Source organism: Bactrocera dorsalis, chromosome 4 (assembly GCF_023373825.1).
Source record: "Bactrocera dorsalis isolate Fly_Bdor chromosome 4, ASM2337382v1, whole genome shotgun sequence".
In the NCBI taxonomy this organism is placed as follows: domain Eukaryota; kingdom Metazoa; phylum Arthropoda; class Insecta; order Diptera; family Tephritidae; genus Bactrocera; species Bactrocera dorsalis.
In genome coordinates, this window is record NC_064306.1 from 14,557,442 (window position 1) to 14,573,147 (window position 15,706).

The 15,706-nt window shown below is 35.2% G+C and overlaps 1 protein-coding gene across 9 annotated transcripts in view; it reads left to right on the forward strand.

The window, feature by feature from the left end:
* The window catches only part of LOC105222953 (uncharacterized), a 35,850-nt gene that overhangs the window by 18,742 nt on the left and 1,402 nt on the right, over positions 1-15,706 (forward strand). For 4 of the 9 annotated variants that reach the window (XM_049455658.1, XM_049455659.1, XM_049455661.1 and 1 more), the window contains 2 exons: positions 11,509-12,417; positions 13,297-14,403. The exons of 1 other annotated variant lie outside the window; for it this stretch is intronic. In XM_049455658.1, coding sequence (XP_049311615.1) covers positions 11,509-12,417; positions 13,297-14,220 — 1,833 coding nt within the window. In that variant the 3' untranslated portion in view covers positions 14,221-14,403. Of the gene's footprint in view, positions 1-7,209; positions 8,409-11,508; positions 12,527-13,296; positions 14,404-15,706 lie in introns of those variants that run through there. 4 more of the 9 variants (XM_049455664.1, XM_049455667.1, XM_049455666.1 and 1 more) reach the window with 3 other exon arrangements.

The window sequence follows — 15,706 nt, forward strand, 5'->3', positions numbered from 1 at the left end:
ACAAAGCTTTCCCTACATTCTTTCATGAGGTCCCGAACCCTTCCATTTTTATACCCTGAACAGGATATATTAAGTTTGTCACGAAGTTTGTAACACCCAGAAGGAAGCGTCGGAGATCCTATAAAGTATATATATAAAAATGATCAGTATGCTGAGCTGAGTCGTTTTAGCCATGTCCGTCTATATGTACATATATATACGAACTAGTCCCTCAGTTTTTAAGATATCGTTTTGAAATCTTGCATACGTCATTTTCTTTTCAAGAAGCTGCTCATTTGTCGGAACTGCCGATATCGGACAACTATAACATATAGCTGCCATACAAACTGAACGATCGGAATCAATTTCTTGTATGGAAAACTTTCACATTTGACAATGTATCTTCACAAAAGTTGGCACTGTAATTGTTCTGATCGGTTAACTATAGCATATAGCTGCTATACAAACTGAACGATCGGAATCTAGTGCTGGTATGGAAAACTTTTGCAAATTTGACATGGATTACAGCTTAAGGTAATAATATAATCTCCGAAAAAATTGTTCAGATCGGATTACTATATATTATATAGCATATTGCTTCCATACAATCTGGACACATAGTTACTAAAAGAAATGCACCTGTGAAGGGTGTATTAACTTCGATGCAGCCGAAGTTAACGTTTTTTCTTGTTCAGTTTAAGAAAGTAACTAACTTCTGTAAACACAAAGCTTCTAAAGTACACATATACATATGTATAAGTATATATAGCTAAGAATTGGAACGGTTATAATTCTATTTTACTATACAAAACATATACCCATGCTTTATAAAATCTTCCTAGATCAAAATATAATTTCCAAACCATATCATAAAACAATCAAAGCACTACGTTCGGCTGTATTCGCATTATATTCAATTCGCAATTTTTTGCAATTTTTTAAATTGCCACAAATTAACTAATAATTTCTTGATCTAGTTCGAATTGTTTTTTGTTATTTGCAAAGTCAAATTGTTTGATTTGTCAAAAATCCAGAAGCAAGTTAGGATTAAATCTATGTTTTCGCTAAATTTATCTGTAATAAGCAGAAAAAATAATTTTCCATTACTGTTAGGTGGAAAAACTATATATTAAACAAGTAAGGGAGGACTAAACTCGGGTGCAACCGAACATCTTCCGGGAATCAAAGCCTTCAAAAGGGGTAAGACAAGTATTGGTCCGATTCAACCCATTTTTGACATACAGACATTCCATTATAAGAGAAGGATTGTGCCTTTATTTCAGTTATATGTATATACCACACATTGAATGACCGATCAACTATAGATACCGATCTTCGATACCTAGGGGATTAAACAGTTTTTATTGGTTTTAAACAATTTTTGGTCATAAGGTGGTGCACATTAAAGACAAGATTCGTGCAAAGTTTTAACCCGTTATATTGATTGCTTCTTGATTGTGTACTGGAAACTAAACGAATCAAGTGGAATTTAAAACTGTGCTATATTTTCATAATGTGACATAAAAATGTTTAAAGAATGCCGCGTACTAAATTTTGTCAAAATCGTTTGGTCAGGCCCCGATAATGCGATTTAATCGAAAAGTGGGCTGTGCCACTCCCATCGTCCAATTTTTATACCAGCTCCTGTAAAGCTTCCTCATACCATCTCAGTGGTAAAATTGACTGTCTGGCGTATTTTTTTTATTGATTTATCGCGCTTTTAGTAGTTTTTTACAGTACCGTTATGTGGGGAGTGAGCGGGGTTAACCTTCGATTTCACGCTGTCGCTATTGTTGAAATCAAATGCTGCCGAAACAACGAGCTTCAATTTCAGGCATCAAATCATCATATCTTCGAGGAACTTCCCAAGAGCCCATAGAGCGAAGAGACGTCGCTTGGGTAGGTCGAGCGGCATTAGGTCTTCCCCAAGTCATATTCTGTATGCTTTCAATTTAAGATCTCAACGTAAATTGCGCCAAGTCGTTCCACGTCAGTCCGAGTTGCTATAAGGTAAACTTTCGTAATAAAGATGAACGAACGATCTCACAAATTAACTGATATTTTCGGTAAAAAGTCAGTTATGGGCACTGGGGTCCTCATTTCAGTATTTGGGTCCTTGAAAAGTTCTAAGCCGTTTTTGACAATTTCGAGACGGGCTATATATATACCTAAAAGGCCGTATTTTGTGAAAAGATTTCCTGCAATAACTCCATTGATTCTCAATTTATAATTTGAAAAATAAAAGAATCGGATAGAATTGAAAATTGTTATACAGTGCACTCGCGAAAACTCGAACGATCGGAAACTTGAACATTTTTTTTCTCCATTTGCTATTTTAAAACTCAGCTAGAAGTTGCGGAACGACCGATGCGTGCACTGTTGTTAGATGCGATTTTTTTATTGTATAATGGGACGAAAATTGAAAAAATTCGACCTGAGCAAAAAAGGCTGAAATAATTAATGCAATAATGTGTTAAAATACGCTATCGGGCCCTGGAAAACGTAAAACGCTCCGTGTTTCAGAAAATAACAAACGCACTATACAAATGGTTTTTATTACAACCCAGCAAGCATTACCCGATAAACGGATTGATTTTAAAAGAAGAAGCTAAGGAGTTTCATGCCAAGTTAAGCAAGGACATTTCAAGGTTTTTTGCCAGCGATGGATGGCTTCAAAATTAAAAAAAAAACGTCATGGAATACGCCTTATTTCAATCTCAGGGAAAAAATTATCTTCGTGACCGGAACTAGTAAAGCCGTTCAAAGCTAAGCTACAAAAAATCCTAGAGTATTTAAACATTTTACCTGCCTAGTGGAGTAAAAAAGTACAAAATGAGCCTGAATGACATCAACTCTGTTCAAAAATTGGTTTCATTGGTTTTTCCTTTGTACGACAGGCGACTACACTACTCTACAAACTGAATACCCACTAACAATTACAATCTTTAACTAGGTGAAATCATATTTGAAAGAGATCGAATTGCCTCAAAAGGCTTTACTTCTTCTTGACAACGTCACCTTCGCATCCAAACGAAGATGAATTAAAGTCGGAAGATGGTTCAATTGCAGCGATGCTTTTGCCACCGAATGTCACTCCTTTGATTTAGCCAAAGCATTAAAACGCTATAAAAGTAAAGTTATATTATCGAAATCCTCTATTGGCAGCCATTTTCTTCGATGAATGCGAATTGGTCGAATCAATGAAAAAAATTAATCCATTGAAGAAATCAATTCTGAAGATGAATTTGAAGCGGAAGGTGAAAATGAAGCAGAACGTATAAATTCATCCGAAGCAGTATCAATTTTTAGCAGAGCTATACAATGGGCAACTGCTGAAAGAGGTAGCCCAAGAAAAATGAATGTGCTGCAATCATTGCGCGAAAAGACCGTATCGAATTCGGTCGAAAATAAGAAACGTCAAACAAAAATCACTGTTCTAACAATTAGAAAACAACCTTCATCTTACGTACACATGTTCCTTATATTATTTATTAAAAAAAATAAAAATGTTTGGTCTAATCATGAATCATAAAACAGTAAATCACAGAATTTTGAAAAGTGCAAGAAAAATAGAACTGTTGTAAGTATAAAATCTGATAAACAAATTAATTAATCAAAATACATAACATTCGAAGACTCGAACAATATCTCATGCATGGTTTTCATTAGTTCGAGTTTTCGCGAGCGCACTGTACATAGGAAGTAGGCGTGATTGTTGTCCGATTGCTCATTTTCACACTGTAACATAAGGACGCAAATATGTACCAAACCGTTATATGGGTACTGGACGGAGTTATAATGCAATTTACCCCAATTTCAAATTATCGGAGGAGATGGCAAAAATATTTGCTCAGAAGAGATTGGGTTGGTTCAGCCTTAGTGCTTTGGAAAATACATACATATGTACAAAAAACATATCAGGGGCGGAGTCACGCCCAATTTTTTAAACCACCTCCCCCCCTCCCTAATTCGATTCGTTGTACCAAAATACATTTTTAGACCTCATTGTGAAACTTAGTTATGACACTTTATAAGTTTTCGATCAATGGTGTTTTTTGGGCCTGTCAGTGTTCCGCTTCCGCCCATTTGCAATACAAAATCTATCTTGCGGCCCCAAGAAACACGTGCACCAAGTCTCATCATGATATCTGAATTTTTTTAATCAAATTACAGCTTGCGTAAAGCGGACGGACAAATAGTTACCCGGATTTCAAATTGTCTCGTCATACTGATCATCATGATTGATGATTGACATAATTTCATTGCATTCAATAAAGTTTACAATTTCATAATAGAAAGATATACTCGTAGGCAAGAACAACGTTTACGAATTATTCAATTTTATTATCAAAATAATCGTCCTCAAATTGCAACCTTTCGTGCGCGTTTACTATTTTATGTTCCGAATAATCGTTCACCTATGCTCGCTATTCGTCTTTACATAATGTTCAAGGGCCAATAAACCCTATATCTACCTCGGTTAGTTTCAGGTTATGCAAATAAACATCAGGTTATATAACGAGAGTATAAAAACTTAAAGGAATATGAAATAAAGACATGTATAGGCAAGTAGAAAAAGGTATTTCTGTACACCCAAATTTTGCGGTGGATGCTTCTATAGAAAAAAAATGGCATTGAAATTTCTATCTGTAACTTTAAAGCTTCTTCTTCTTCTTTACTGGCGTAGACACCGCTTACGCGATTATAGCCGAGTCAACAACAGCGCGCCAATCGTTTCTTCTCTTCGCTACGTGGCGCCAATTGGATATTCCAAGCGAAGCTAGGTCCTTCTCTCTGCTTCCCGCGGCGGGTATTGCGTCGAATACTTTCAGAGCTGGAGTGTTTTCATCCATCCGGACAACATGACCTAGCTAGCGTAGCCGCTGTCTTTTAATTCGCTACTATGTCAATGTCGTCGTATATCTCGTACAGCTCATCGCTCCATCGAATGCGATATTCGCCGTGGCCAACACGCAAAGGACCATAAATCTTTCGCAGGACTTTTCTCTCGAAAACTCGCAACGTCGACTCAACGGTTGTTGTCATCGTCCAAGCCTCTGCACCATATAGCGGGACGGGAATTATGAGCGACTTATAGAGTTTGGCTTTTGTTCGTCGAGAGAGGACTTTACTTCTCAATTGCCTACTCAGTCCGAAGTAGCACCTGTTGGCAAGAGTAATCCTGCGTTGGATTTCCAGGCTGACATTGTTGGTGGTGTTAATGCTGGTTCCTAAATAGACGAAATTATCTACAACTTCAAAGTTATGACTGTCAACAGTGACGTGAGAGCCAAGTCGCGAGTGCGACGACTGTTTGTTTGATGACAGGAGATATTTCTTCTTGCTCTAGTTCACTGCCAGACCCATTTGCGTTGCTTCCTTGTTCAGTCTGGAGAAAGCAGAACTAACGGCGCGGGTGTTGAGGCCGATGATATCAATATCATCGGCATACGCCAGCAGCTGTACACTCTTATAGAAGATTGTACCTGCTCGATTAAGTTCTGCAGCTCGAATAATTTTATCCAGCAGAATTGAAGATTGAAGAAGTCGCACGATAAAGAGTCGCCTTGTCTGAAACCTCGTTTGGTATCGAACGGGTCGGAGAGGTCCTTCCCGATCCTGACGGAGCTTTTGGTGCTGCTCAACGTCAGTTTACACAGCCGTATTAGTTTTGCGGGGATACCAAATTCAGACATCGCGGCATAAAGGCAGCTCCTTTTCGTGCTGTCGAAAGCAGCTTTGAAATCGACGAAGCGGTGGTGCGTGTCAATTCTCCTTTCACGGGTCTTTTCCAAGATTTGGCGCATTGTGAATATCTGGTCGGTTGTTGATTTACCAGGTCTAAAGCCACACTGATAAGATCCAATCAGTTTGTTGACGGTAGACTTTAATCTTTCACACAATACGCTCGACAGAACCTTATATGCGATGTTGAGGTGGCTAATCCCACGGTAGTTGGCGCAGATTGTGGGGTCTCCTTTTTTGTGGATTGGGCAGAGCACACTTAGATTCCAATCGTTGGGCATACTTTCGTCCGACCATATTTTACAAAGAAGCTGAGGCATGCTCCTTATCAGTTCTTCGCCGCCGTGTTTGAATAGCTCGGCCGGCAATCCATCGGCCCCTGCCGCTTTGTTGTTTTTCAGGCGGGCAATTGCTATTCGAACTTCTTCATGGTCGGGCAATGGAACGTCTGCTCCATCGTCATGGATTGGGGTATCGGGTTCGTCTTCTCCTGGTGTTGTGCGTTCACTGCCATTCAGCAGGCTGGAGAAGTGTTCCCTCCATAATTTAAGTATGCTCTGGGCATCGGTGGCTAGATCTCCTCGGGAGGTTCTAAAATAGTATGCTTCGGTCTTGAAACCTTCTGTAAGCCGCCGCATCTTTTCGTAGAATTTTCGAGCATTACCCCTATCGGCCAGCTTATCAAGCTCTTCGTACTCACGCATTTCGGCCTCTTTCTTTTTCTGTCTACAAATGCGTCTCGCTTCCCTCTTCAACTCTCGGTATCTATCCCATCCCGCACTTGTTGTGGTCGATCGTAACGTTGCGAGGTAGTCAGCCGGTTTTCTCTCCACTGCGACACGGCACTCCTCGTCGTACCAGCTGTTCTTTTGCACTTTCCGAAAACCAATGGTTTCGGTTACAGCTGTACGTAAGGAGTTAGAAATGCCGTCCCACATTCCCTTATACCGAGTTGTTAACGAGTGCTCTCGGAGAGCAGGAGTGCAAGCCGAGTAGAGAATCGTTCGGCTGTCTGTTGTGATTGCAGCTTCTCGACATCGAACCTTCCTTGTGTTTGTTGGCGTGCGTTTTTTGCTGCATCGAGGCAATTTTTTTAAAGCAATTATCCCTTAATTTAGGAAATATAAAGTTTTTTTAACACGCGTGACACGTTTTTTATAATAACTTAAAAAATATCAAGCTTCGCAAAGGCTTATAATTTCTTTACATCTGACTTGATTTCATTAATATAAATTAAATTGAATATGTTTTTTGGCCTTAGCCTTAACGTAGATATAACCAGTAAATGTTCTAAATATTTATTTGATATCTGCAGAATTAAATTTCTGCTTAAGATGCATCAATCGAGTCTTCTTTCAGTACACACATGACAACTGTATAAACACCTGAAAATTGGAGAGATAAAATGCATTGAATATTATTTCTGTATGGGCTATTATAGTGTTGCCGTTTCTAAAATTATATACATATGCCCTCTTATTACAGGCGCAACGAAAACGGAGTATAATTAAATTCACCCCACCAAATGACAAGTTAAATGTTGCACAATGCGTGATGCTGGCAGATATGTATAAAGGATTCCCATGTCTTTGGGACGAAACTAATATATCATATAGATTCAATAATAGGCGACAAGAAGCATTAACTGCTCTTCAAAAAGAATTTAATAAACAATCTGGAAAAAATCTAACACAACATGAATTGAAAAACGAAATCGCACGACTGCGCAAAATATGTACTAATGAAAAGAAGCAAAAATTATTATGTCAACGAGAAAGTTTGATTTATGAACCAACATGTGTATATTATGCCCACATTGCATTTCTAGAGGTCAACGTACAACCTTTTATATGTACGATATGTCAAAAATTAGATTTAAGTTTAGATCAACATAAAATACATTTGGCATCACATGATGGTTCTTCGCCATTCAAATGCCCTCTATGCAAACGTGGGTTTCAGGCGGCACCTAATTTTACTGTTCATTTACGGAGACATGTACAGGATTACATATATAATTGTGAGATTTGCAATAAGGCACTCGCAACAACTACAGATTTGAAAACACATATGCGTTGTCATACCGGCGAAAAACCATTTATTTGTGAGCTTTGTGGTAAAAGTTATCGATCCATATCACAATTTAATTCACATATGCATTGTCACGACGATCAGCCACGATATAAATGTGATCTTTGCGATAAATCGTTCTATAAAAAAATTACCCGAAAAGAACATATAAGCTGTGTTCATAACAAAGTGCGTGATAAAATCTGCCCAATATGCAATAAAGCATTCAAAAGCACAAAGCACTTACGGCAACACAAAGAAATCCATGCCATCGAAAAAAAATATGTGTGTAAGATTTGTGACAAACGTTTTGCACAATATGCTGGACTTAATGGACATGTGAAGACACATGGCACAACACTCACTAAAATGGCCTGTAAAAGCACTAACATGTCATAAAAAGTGTTGATTTATAATTTCAAATATTCTGTTAGTAAATGGTGATTACCAAAATTGTATTAATAAAAACGCCGTGAGTTAGGTTATCTAAAAATAAGTGGGCTAGTTGTTTTATATAGTATTTTAACCATGCGTTGCAATTTTATTTTAGTTACAACATGCTATACATATATTTAATGTATTATAATTAAATAAAAATGTAAATTATTGTAGTATTTTATTATTTATTATTAAATAATTTACGAATAAAGGAAATATACTGTATCATGGAATGTCATACACTAAACGAGGTTTCAAACTTTAGTAACTATTATAAGCAAACAAAGACTTGCCTAAATTATTCCATGTGGTCCGAACCTTTATTTTTGAAAATGTGTGTTATAAATTCATACTAACTCATGTTTGATAACATTTTCCGGATCAAATTATAATTTCCCAGCATAACATAAAACAATCAATGTACTACGTTCGGCTGAAACATATGTATGTATATATTCAATTCGAATATTTTATATTAAATTCGAATATTTTATATTAAATTCGAATAATGTTTACCAAAAACATTTTTTAATTTGGCATAAAATAACTGAAAATTCTTTGATTTCGTTCAAATCTCTTTATTAATTTGTAAAATCAAATTGTCAAGAAGCAACTTCTTAACTTGCTAAATTATGGTTCTCGCTAAATGTATCGGTAACAATCGGAAATAATAATCTTCTATTACTCTTAGACTGTTAGACGGGGAAATATTTTAATGTTTTGCTAAATTTTATATTAAGGGGTCGGTATGGTAATCTTTTTAATTTTTTTTTTTGCATTTTCTGTTCCCTTATACCCTTAAAATTAATGTAGAAATCCACTTTACCATTGGAAGATTTCGAAAAAGGCCCAAAAATAATAATACCGCTCGACGTTCGGAGCGCTCGGAGTGCACACCTCAAACTTTAAACGCGCTTTTCTCAAACACACTTTTAAACTGGTGGACATGATTCTGGTCGAACTACTCAACCGTTTTACTTAGTTTTTTAAATGTTCACAAAACCCCTGGCTATCGTCCTTATCGTTTTTATAAATTATTGACAATATTATGACAAAATTTATGTAAAAAAATATGGGGAAAATTAAAAAAAAAAAAAACATTAATTTCCTTTTTTATTTATCAAGATTTTTTTATGGTTTTAGTAGGGACGATAACTATTCACGTACTTTTTAAGAATAAATTGGGTTTTTGTGTTTCAGATGATGATCCAAGCATGAGAAATCGTGTCCTCCAGTGAAAAAACGCATCTCATTTACCCAGCCATTTCACACCACGATATACCTCATGATATGTGAAAACAGTTTTATTATAGAATAAAAAATTCTACAAAAAAAAAATTCAAAAAACAAGCCAGATTACCCTATTGGCACCTTAAATAAGTAATGAAGGGATAAGTTCGGGTGTTACCGAAACTCTTACTACTGTTGCAACTTACAAAAATAAAATCCAGGAAATACTTTCCGACGTTGCAGAACTTATTTAAAAATATTGCGTAAGTTCGAAGAAGCCGAATTAATTACTATGAAAGTTGGCATATTATTGGCCTCAGATTAATCTTATTTCATTACTACACTTTGGCTGTCCGAAATATTTATATTAAAATTAGTAATAACTTATAATGAACATATTTGGGGAAAGTAATACCAATTTCATTTATATTATGAGCTAAATCAACAGAGGAAGATTACATTAACGGCATTACTCAATTACACTCGTCATCATGTTTTCACGCAAATTCGTGAATATAATTCACACCACCGACCAACATATTGAGCATAAGTTTATTTAATTTTGCTAAGATATCTTATATATTGACTACAATATGTATACATATATCGTATAAAGCCAATCCGTAGTTTGAAATACTATTTGTAAATAATACCCATATACCTAATTGGTTGTAAAGGGAAGTTGACCTAATTTCATCTCAAAGTAACTGAAATATGCGGTCTAAAGTCAACCAGAATTTCGAAAATATTTATATTAGGTATGGTATGGTGACTAGAAGTATTTTACCCATTTTTTTTTTGCACAAGGGCATATTCTCTTCGAATTTCAATGCTAAACCTCAGATTAACCGTTATTTTCAGTAAAAAGTGAACCATGGGCACCGGGGTCCTCACGTTTGGTTTCTGTTGCCTTGAAAAGTTATAATCCGTTTTCGACAATTTTTAGACAGAAGATGGAATCGTGGAATCCGAAATTTTATTACAATAACGTCAATGAATCTCGATTTATAAACTGAAAAATGAAAGCATCAGATGGAATTTAAAATTCGTATATATGGGCAGTAGACATGGTTGAAATCCGATTGCTCATTATCATAAAATTCTATACCAAATTTAACTGAAATCGGTCAAGTAAGTCCTGAGATATGAAGTTTCATCTAAACGTTGGCGGTGTCACGCCCATTGTTCAATATTGCCGGCCGTCACTATGACATTCATTTGTGCCAATCTAGATGTAAACGCTCGTTATATGGGTAGTGGGCGGGGTTATAATTCGATTTCCAAATTTGAAAGTTCGAAAAAACTTCATTGTCTTAACTGGTGCGTGAAAATACGCAATTCTTTCAATATTTTAAAAGTAGTTGTACAAATATTTACACCAAAATCAACTGCCCTCTGTTAAAGTATCACGTTCGGCATGAATTTTTGTTAACATTTGCAACAGCATCACGTTCTACCGTCAATTTTTACACGCAATTTACGCAAAAAATCTGCCACACTAAAATTTAGTAGAATATCAATTATTGTCTACCTTAAGAAGTATAAAATATTAGTGATACATTTTGTTAACTACTGAGAAATCTTAAGCTTCGCTAGGACTTCTAATTTCTTTACATCTGACTTGATTTAATCAATATAAATATTTAATACGACATTTACAAAATTAAATCAAATTTATTATCTAGGCTTTGCCTTAACGTGGAGATACCCAAAGTAATGTCATAAATATTTGTATTTTTATTTATTATCTGCAATGAAGCTTTCGGGTCGAGAGTGTGCATTTTTTTATCTATTTAGTTTAACTGATTTGCATATAAAAACCGAGATAAGTATCAAAAATTTTCAAATGTGCATTTAAGCAGCTTTCAAATCCTAAAAATCTCTCAGATAGTTGGATAAATCCGAAGTATTAGTATATAAATAATGTAAGCAAATCCAAACAATAAATAAACAAATCATAGAAAACCTAACGTTTAGCTGTTCACTCTATACGTCGTCCACTCGACCATTGGTTTTTAGTAACATCAAATTTTGTTTCGATTTCAGGATACAACAAATTTTGTTTTAGACGTTAAGCAATTAATAATTTTGGCTACGATTTACAAAGAGCACACCTGCCTCTGGAATGAAAAGGACATTACATATAGATTCACAAATAGGCGCGACGAAGCCATGCAATTTGTATGTGAAAAATTTAATAATAAAACTGGCTTAAATTTGACGCAAATTGATTTAGAAAAAAAAGTTAAAACCCTGCGAAAATTGTGTTCCTTCATTAAGAACCGAAAACTAGTAGCCAAAAGAAAAAATTTACAATATCAACTAAAATTTGCATATTTTAAACATCTTGAGTTTCTCGAAAAGGATGTTGGACCTTTCGATTGCCCGACATGTAAAAAAATAATACATGGTCCAGATGCCTTTAAAGTACATGTTGCCGGACATGATGGCTCCCTACCGTTTATATGTGACATCTGCGGACATGGTTATCAGTTGTCTTCAAATTTAGCAGTACACTTACGTAGACATGTACATGACTACACCTACGGTTGTGAGATATGCAACAAATTTTGCGCCACTTCCACAGACTTGAAGACTCATATGCGTTCCCACACCGAGGAGAAGCCATTCGTTTGTGATCTTTGTGGGCACAGAACAGGAACATCTTCTCATCTTTTAGCACATAGACGCCGACATCTGAAACGACGTCTATACAAGTGTGAACTATGTCCTAAAACCTTCTACGATAAACAAATATTAAAACAACACCAGAAAATTCACAGTAGTGTCAGAGATAAAATATGCGATATATGCAATAAAGGCTTCATTACCAACAATAAACTACGTCAACATCGTCTCATTCATGACCCAGAGAAAAAGTACTCTTGCAAAATTTGTGGAAAACGTTTTGCCCAATCTGCTGGTCTTTGTGGGCATATGAAATCACATGGAAATGTAAATTAGAATTAAAGTATTTTCACAGCTTAAAATAAGCAAAAAATAAAATAAAAATTTAACGCTCAATAAGAAGTGTTATTGAGTATCCAATGAATCAGAAAATTAATCAGATTGTTTAATTACTGGTCGAATGTTATAGCTTAACCAAATATTGCATTTATCGATGGTAATTTCAATTCAATCATTATATTTAGCTGACTTATGGTGCTGTGGAGCATAAACATTTAATAATATGTTTAAAAAATAAATCCAATTTATTATTTTTGCGAAGCATAACCATTTCATAAATATTTGTATTTTTATTTATTATCTGTTCATGAAAATTTGTTCCATATTATGAAAACATTTAAACACAAACGAACGAACTGGTTCCAGAATTAATAAGGACGGACTCCTTTGTATGGTTTATAGTATTTTTCTTTTCGTTTTGTAGAAGAACGAAATTTATACCTTTTCACAAGTGGCAAAAAAAGAGAAGGGTAGGAATTAGTAAACTATTTAATACTTACAGCAAAATTTTAAGAACTTTAATTATCTTAAGGTAGGGTACCGTTAATTTCTAACACTTAGTGACAACTTTGAGGCATGAATGCCACTAGTCTTGCACATAACTCTTTTGGAATGCTATACTAAGTTTCTTGTATTTTTCCACACAATTAATTGTGAGCCGTGTACTTGTAAGCTCCGAGCAAAAAATGTACATTTACAAAATTGCATTTTTTCTGTGATAAATTGTAAAAATTTAAAAGTTTCTCATATATGGTTGAAAGTAAATATTTTTAGAAAATAAATACTTTACAAATTAAAATGTGCACTCAATATGTCCTTCACTCGCCCATTGGTTTTTAGTAACAACAAATTTTGTTTCGATTTCAGGATACAACAAATTTTGTTTTAGACGTTGAGCAATTAATAATTTTGGCTACGATTTACAAAGAGCACACCTGCCTCTGGAACGAAAAGGACGTTACATATAGATTCACAAATAGGCGCGACGAAGCCATGCGATTTGTATGTGAAAAATTTAATAATAAAACTGGCTTAAATTTGACGCAAATTGATTTAGAAAAGAAAGTTATAACCCTGCGGAAATTGTGTTCTTTTATGAAGAACCAAAAACTAGTAGCCAAAAGAAAAAATTTACAATATCAACTAAAACCTGCATATTTTAAACATCTTGAGTTTCTTGAAAATGATGTTGCTCCTTTCGATTGCCCGACATGTAAAAAAATAATAACTAGTCCAGATGCCTTTAAAGTACATGTTGCCTCACATGATGGCTCCCTACCGTTTATATGTGACATCTGCGGACATGGGTTTCAGCTGTCCTCAAATTTAGCAGTACACTTACGTAGACATGTACATGACTACACTTACCGTTGTGGAGTATGCAAAAAACTCTACGCCACATCCACGGAACTAAAGATTCATATGCGTTTGCACACCGATGAGAAGCCATTCGTTTGTGATCTTTGTGGGTTCAGAACAGGAACATCTTCTCATCTTTTAACACATAGACGCCGACATCACAAACAACGCCTAAAAGTCTACAAGTGTGAACTATGTCCTAAAACCTTCTACGAAAAACGAACATTACACGAACACCAAAATGTTCACAGTGCTGTCAGAGATAAAATATGCGATATATGCAATAAAGGCTTCATTAACAGCAAAAGGCTACGTCAACATCGGCTGATTCATGATCCCGAGAAAAAGTTCTCGTGCAAAATTTGTGGAAAACGTTTTGCCCAATCTGCTGGTCTCTGTGGGCATATGAAATCACATGGAAACATAAAATAGAAATAAAATATATTCACAGCTTTGAATTTAACTCCTTAATTAGTAAGTTATTGATTATCCAATAAATCAGATAATTAACCGAATTGTTTATTTATTGGTTGAATGTTATACTTAATTAAATAAATAAATTAAATCAAACGTATATCTTACTTTTGGTAAGATAATAATAAAGAATTAATCGAATAGTTTGGAGTTTTTTTCATTTTGTTATAATTGTTATAAAATATTGACATCGACGGGTGTGGCTAAGTATAACTACAAAAGACACTACAATAAAAGGAAACCTTCTGGTCGTGGGTTTCCAAATTTATATCTATTTATAATTTCCGCATTTTTTCTGGCGGAAGACATAACTCTCAACGGTAAAAGTTTTCTCATAATTTTTATAACGAACGTTGCAATTAACAAATTTCACTTAGGGGCCATCCATAAATTACGTCACACGAATTTAAGGACTTTTTAATCCCTTCCCCCGTCCTTGTCACAGGTTGTCACATTTTGAACTAACACAACCCCCACCCTCCCCCTGTCGAGACGTCACACATTTTCCAATTTTATGGATTTATCAAAAAAGAAAAAGAAAACAGGTTATTCTATTTATTCTTATATTTATTGAATAATCTTTAATAAAATCAACATTTAGTTAAATATTAAAGTACAGAGACAACAAATGACTAGTCAAGAAATAATAGATACTTAATTATGCTAAGTAAAAATACAAAACTGAATCATCTTGTGTCCATTAGTGGTAAATTTATTACTGGTAAATCAGGCACTTCATTTTCGTTCTGGATTTGGATGTCAGGAACATCTTTCGTATCAACATCGTCTTCTTCCATCCATAAAGCATCGTCAGCATTCATTACATAGAGAATCTCTCGGGAACATCTAGCCGCAATTCTTTGAGGACGAATTTTCGCGATAGGTAATACATAGCTTTTGTTTTGTATGTGATTGTTTGTGTTGATTGGTCGCTTTATGTGAAGAAAAATATAGGCCACATATGCTACACGATCGTTGTCTTTTGAAATGTGATGTCACAAAGCTTTTGACCCCCCCTGCCCCTTGTCAAACAATGTCACTTCTGAATGATACCCTCCCCCTCCCTTCAAGGTGTGACGTAATTTATGCGTGGCCCCTTATTCACGTATAAGAAGGGTGTTTTCGGTAATGCCAACCGCGCAGCTCGTTTGATGCAACCAATTGGATAAAGCAAACCTAGCATCTTTGCCAAAATTTAAAGTTCGAAAAAATCACTATGGTAGCTATTGCACAAAAATTTCCACCAAAACCAACTGTGCCTAGCTATGGTAAAATGTCTTTGTAAGTTATTTATGTTAAATATAATTTTAATATTATGGTTTTATTATATTTGTGGATTTGTTTTTAAATTTATGGAATACAGTAGAAAGAGATTGAGCAAAATTCTGGAATAATCTGCTTGACTTTAAAGCTGTTCCCAATTAATAAATCTTTTTGCACTTTT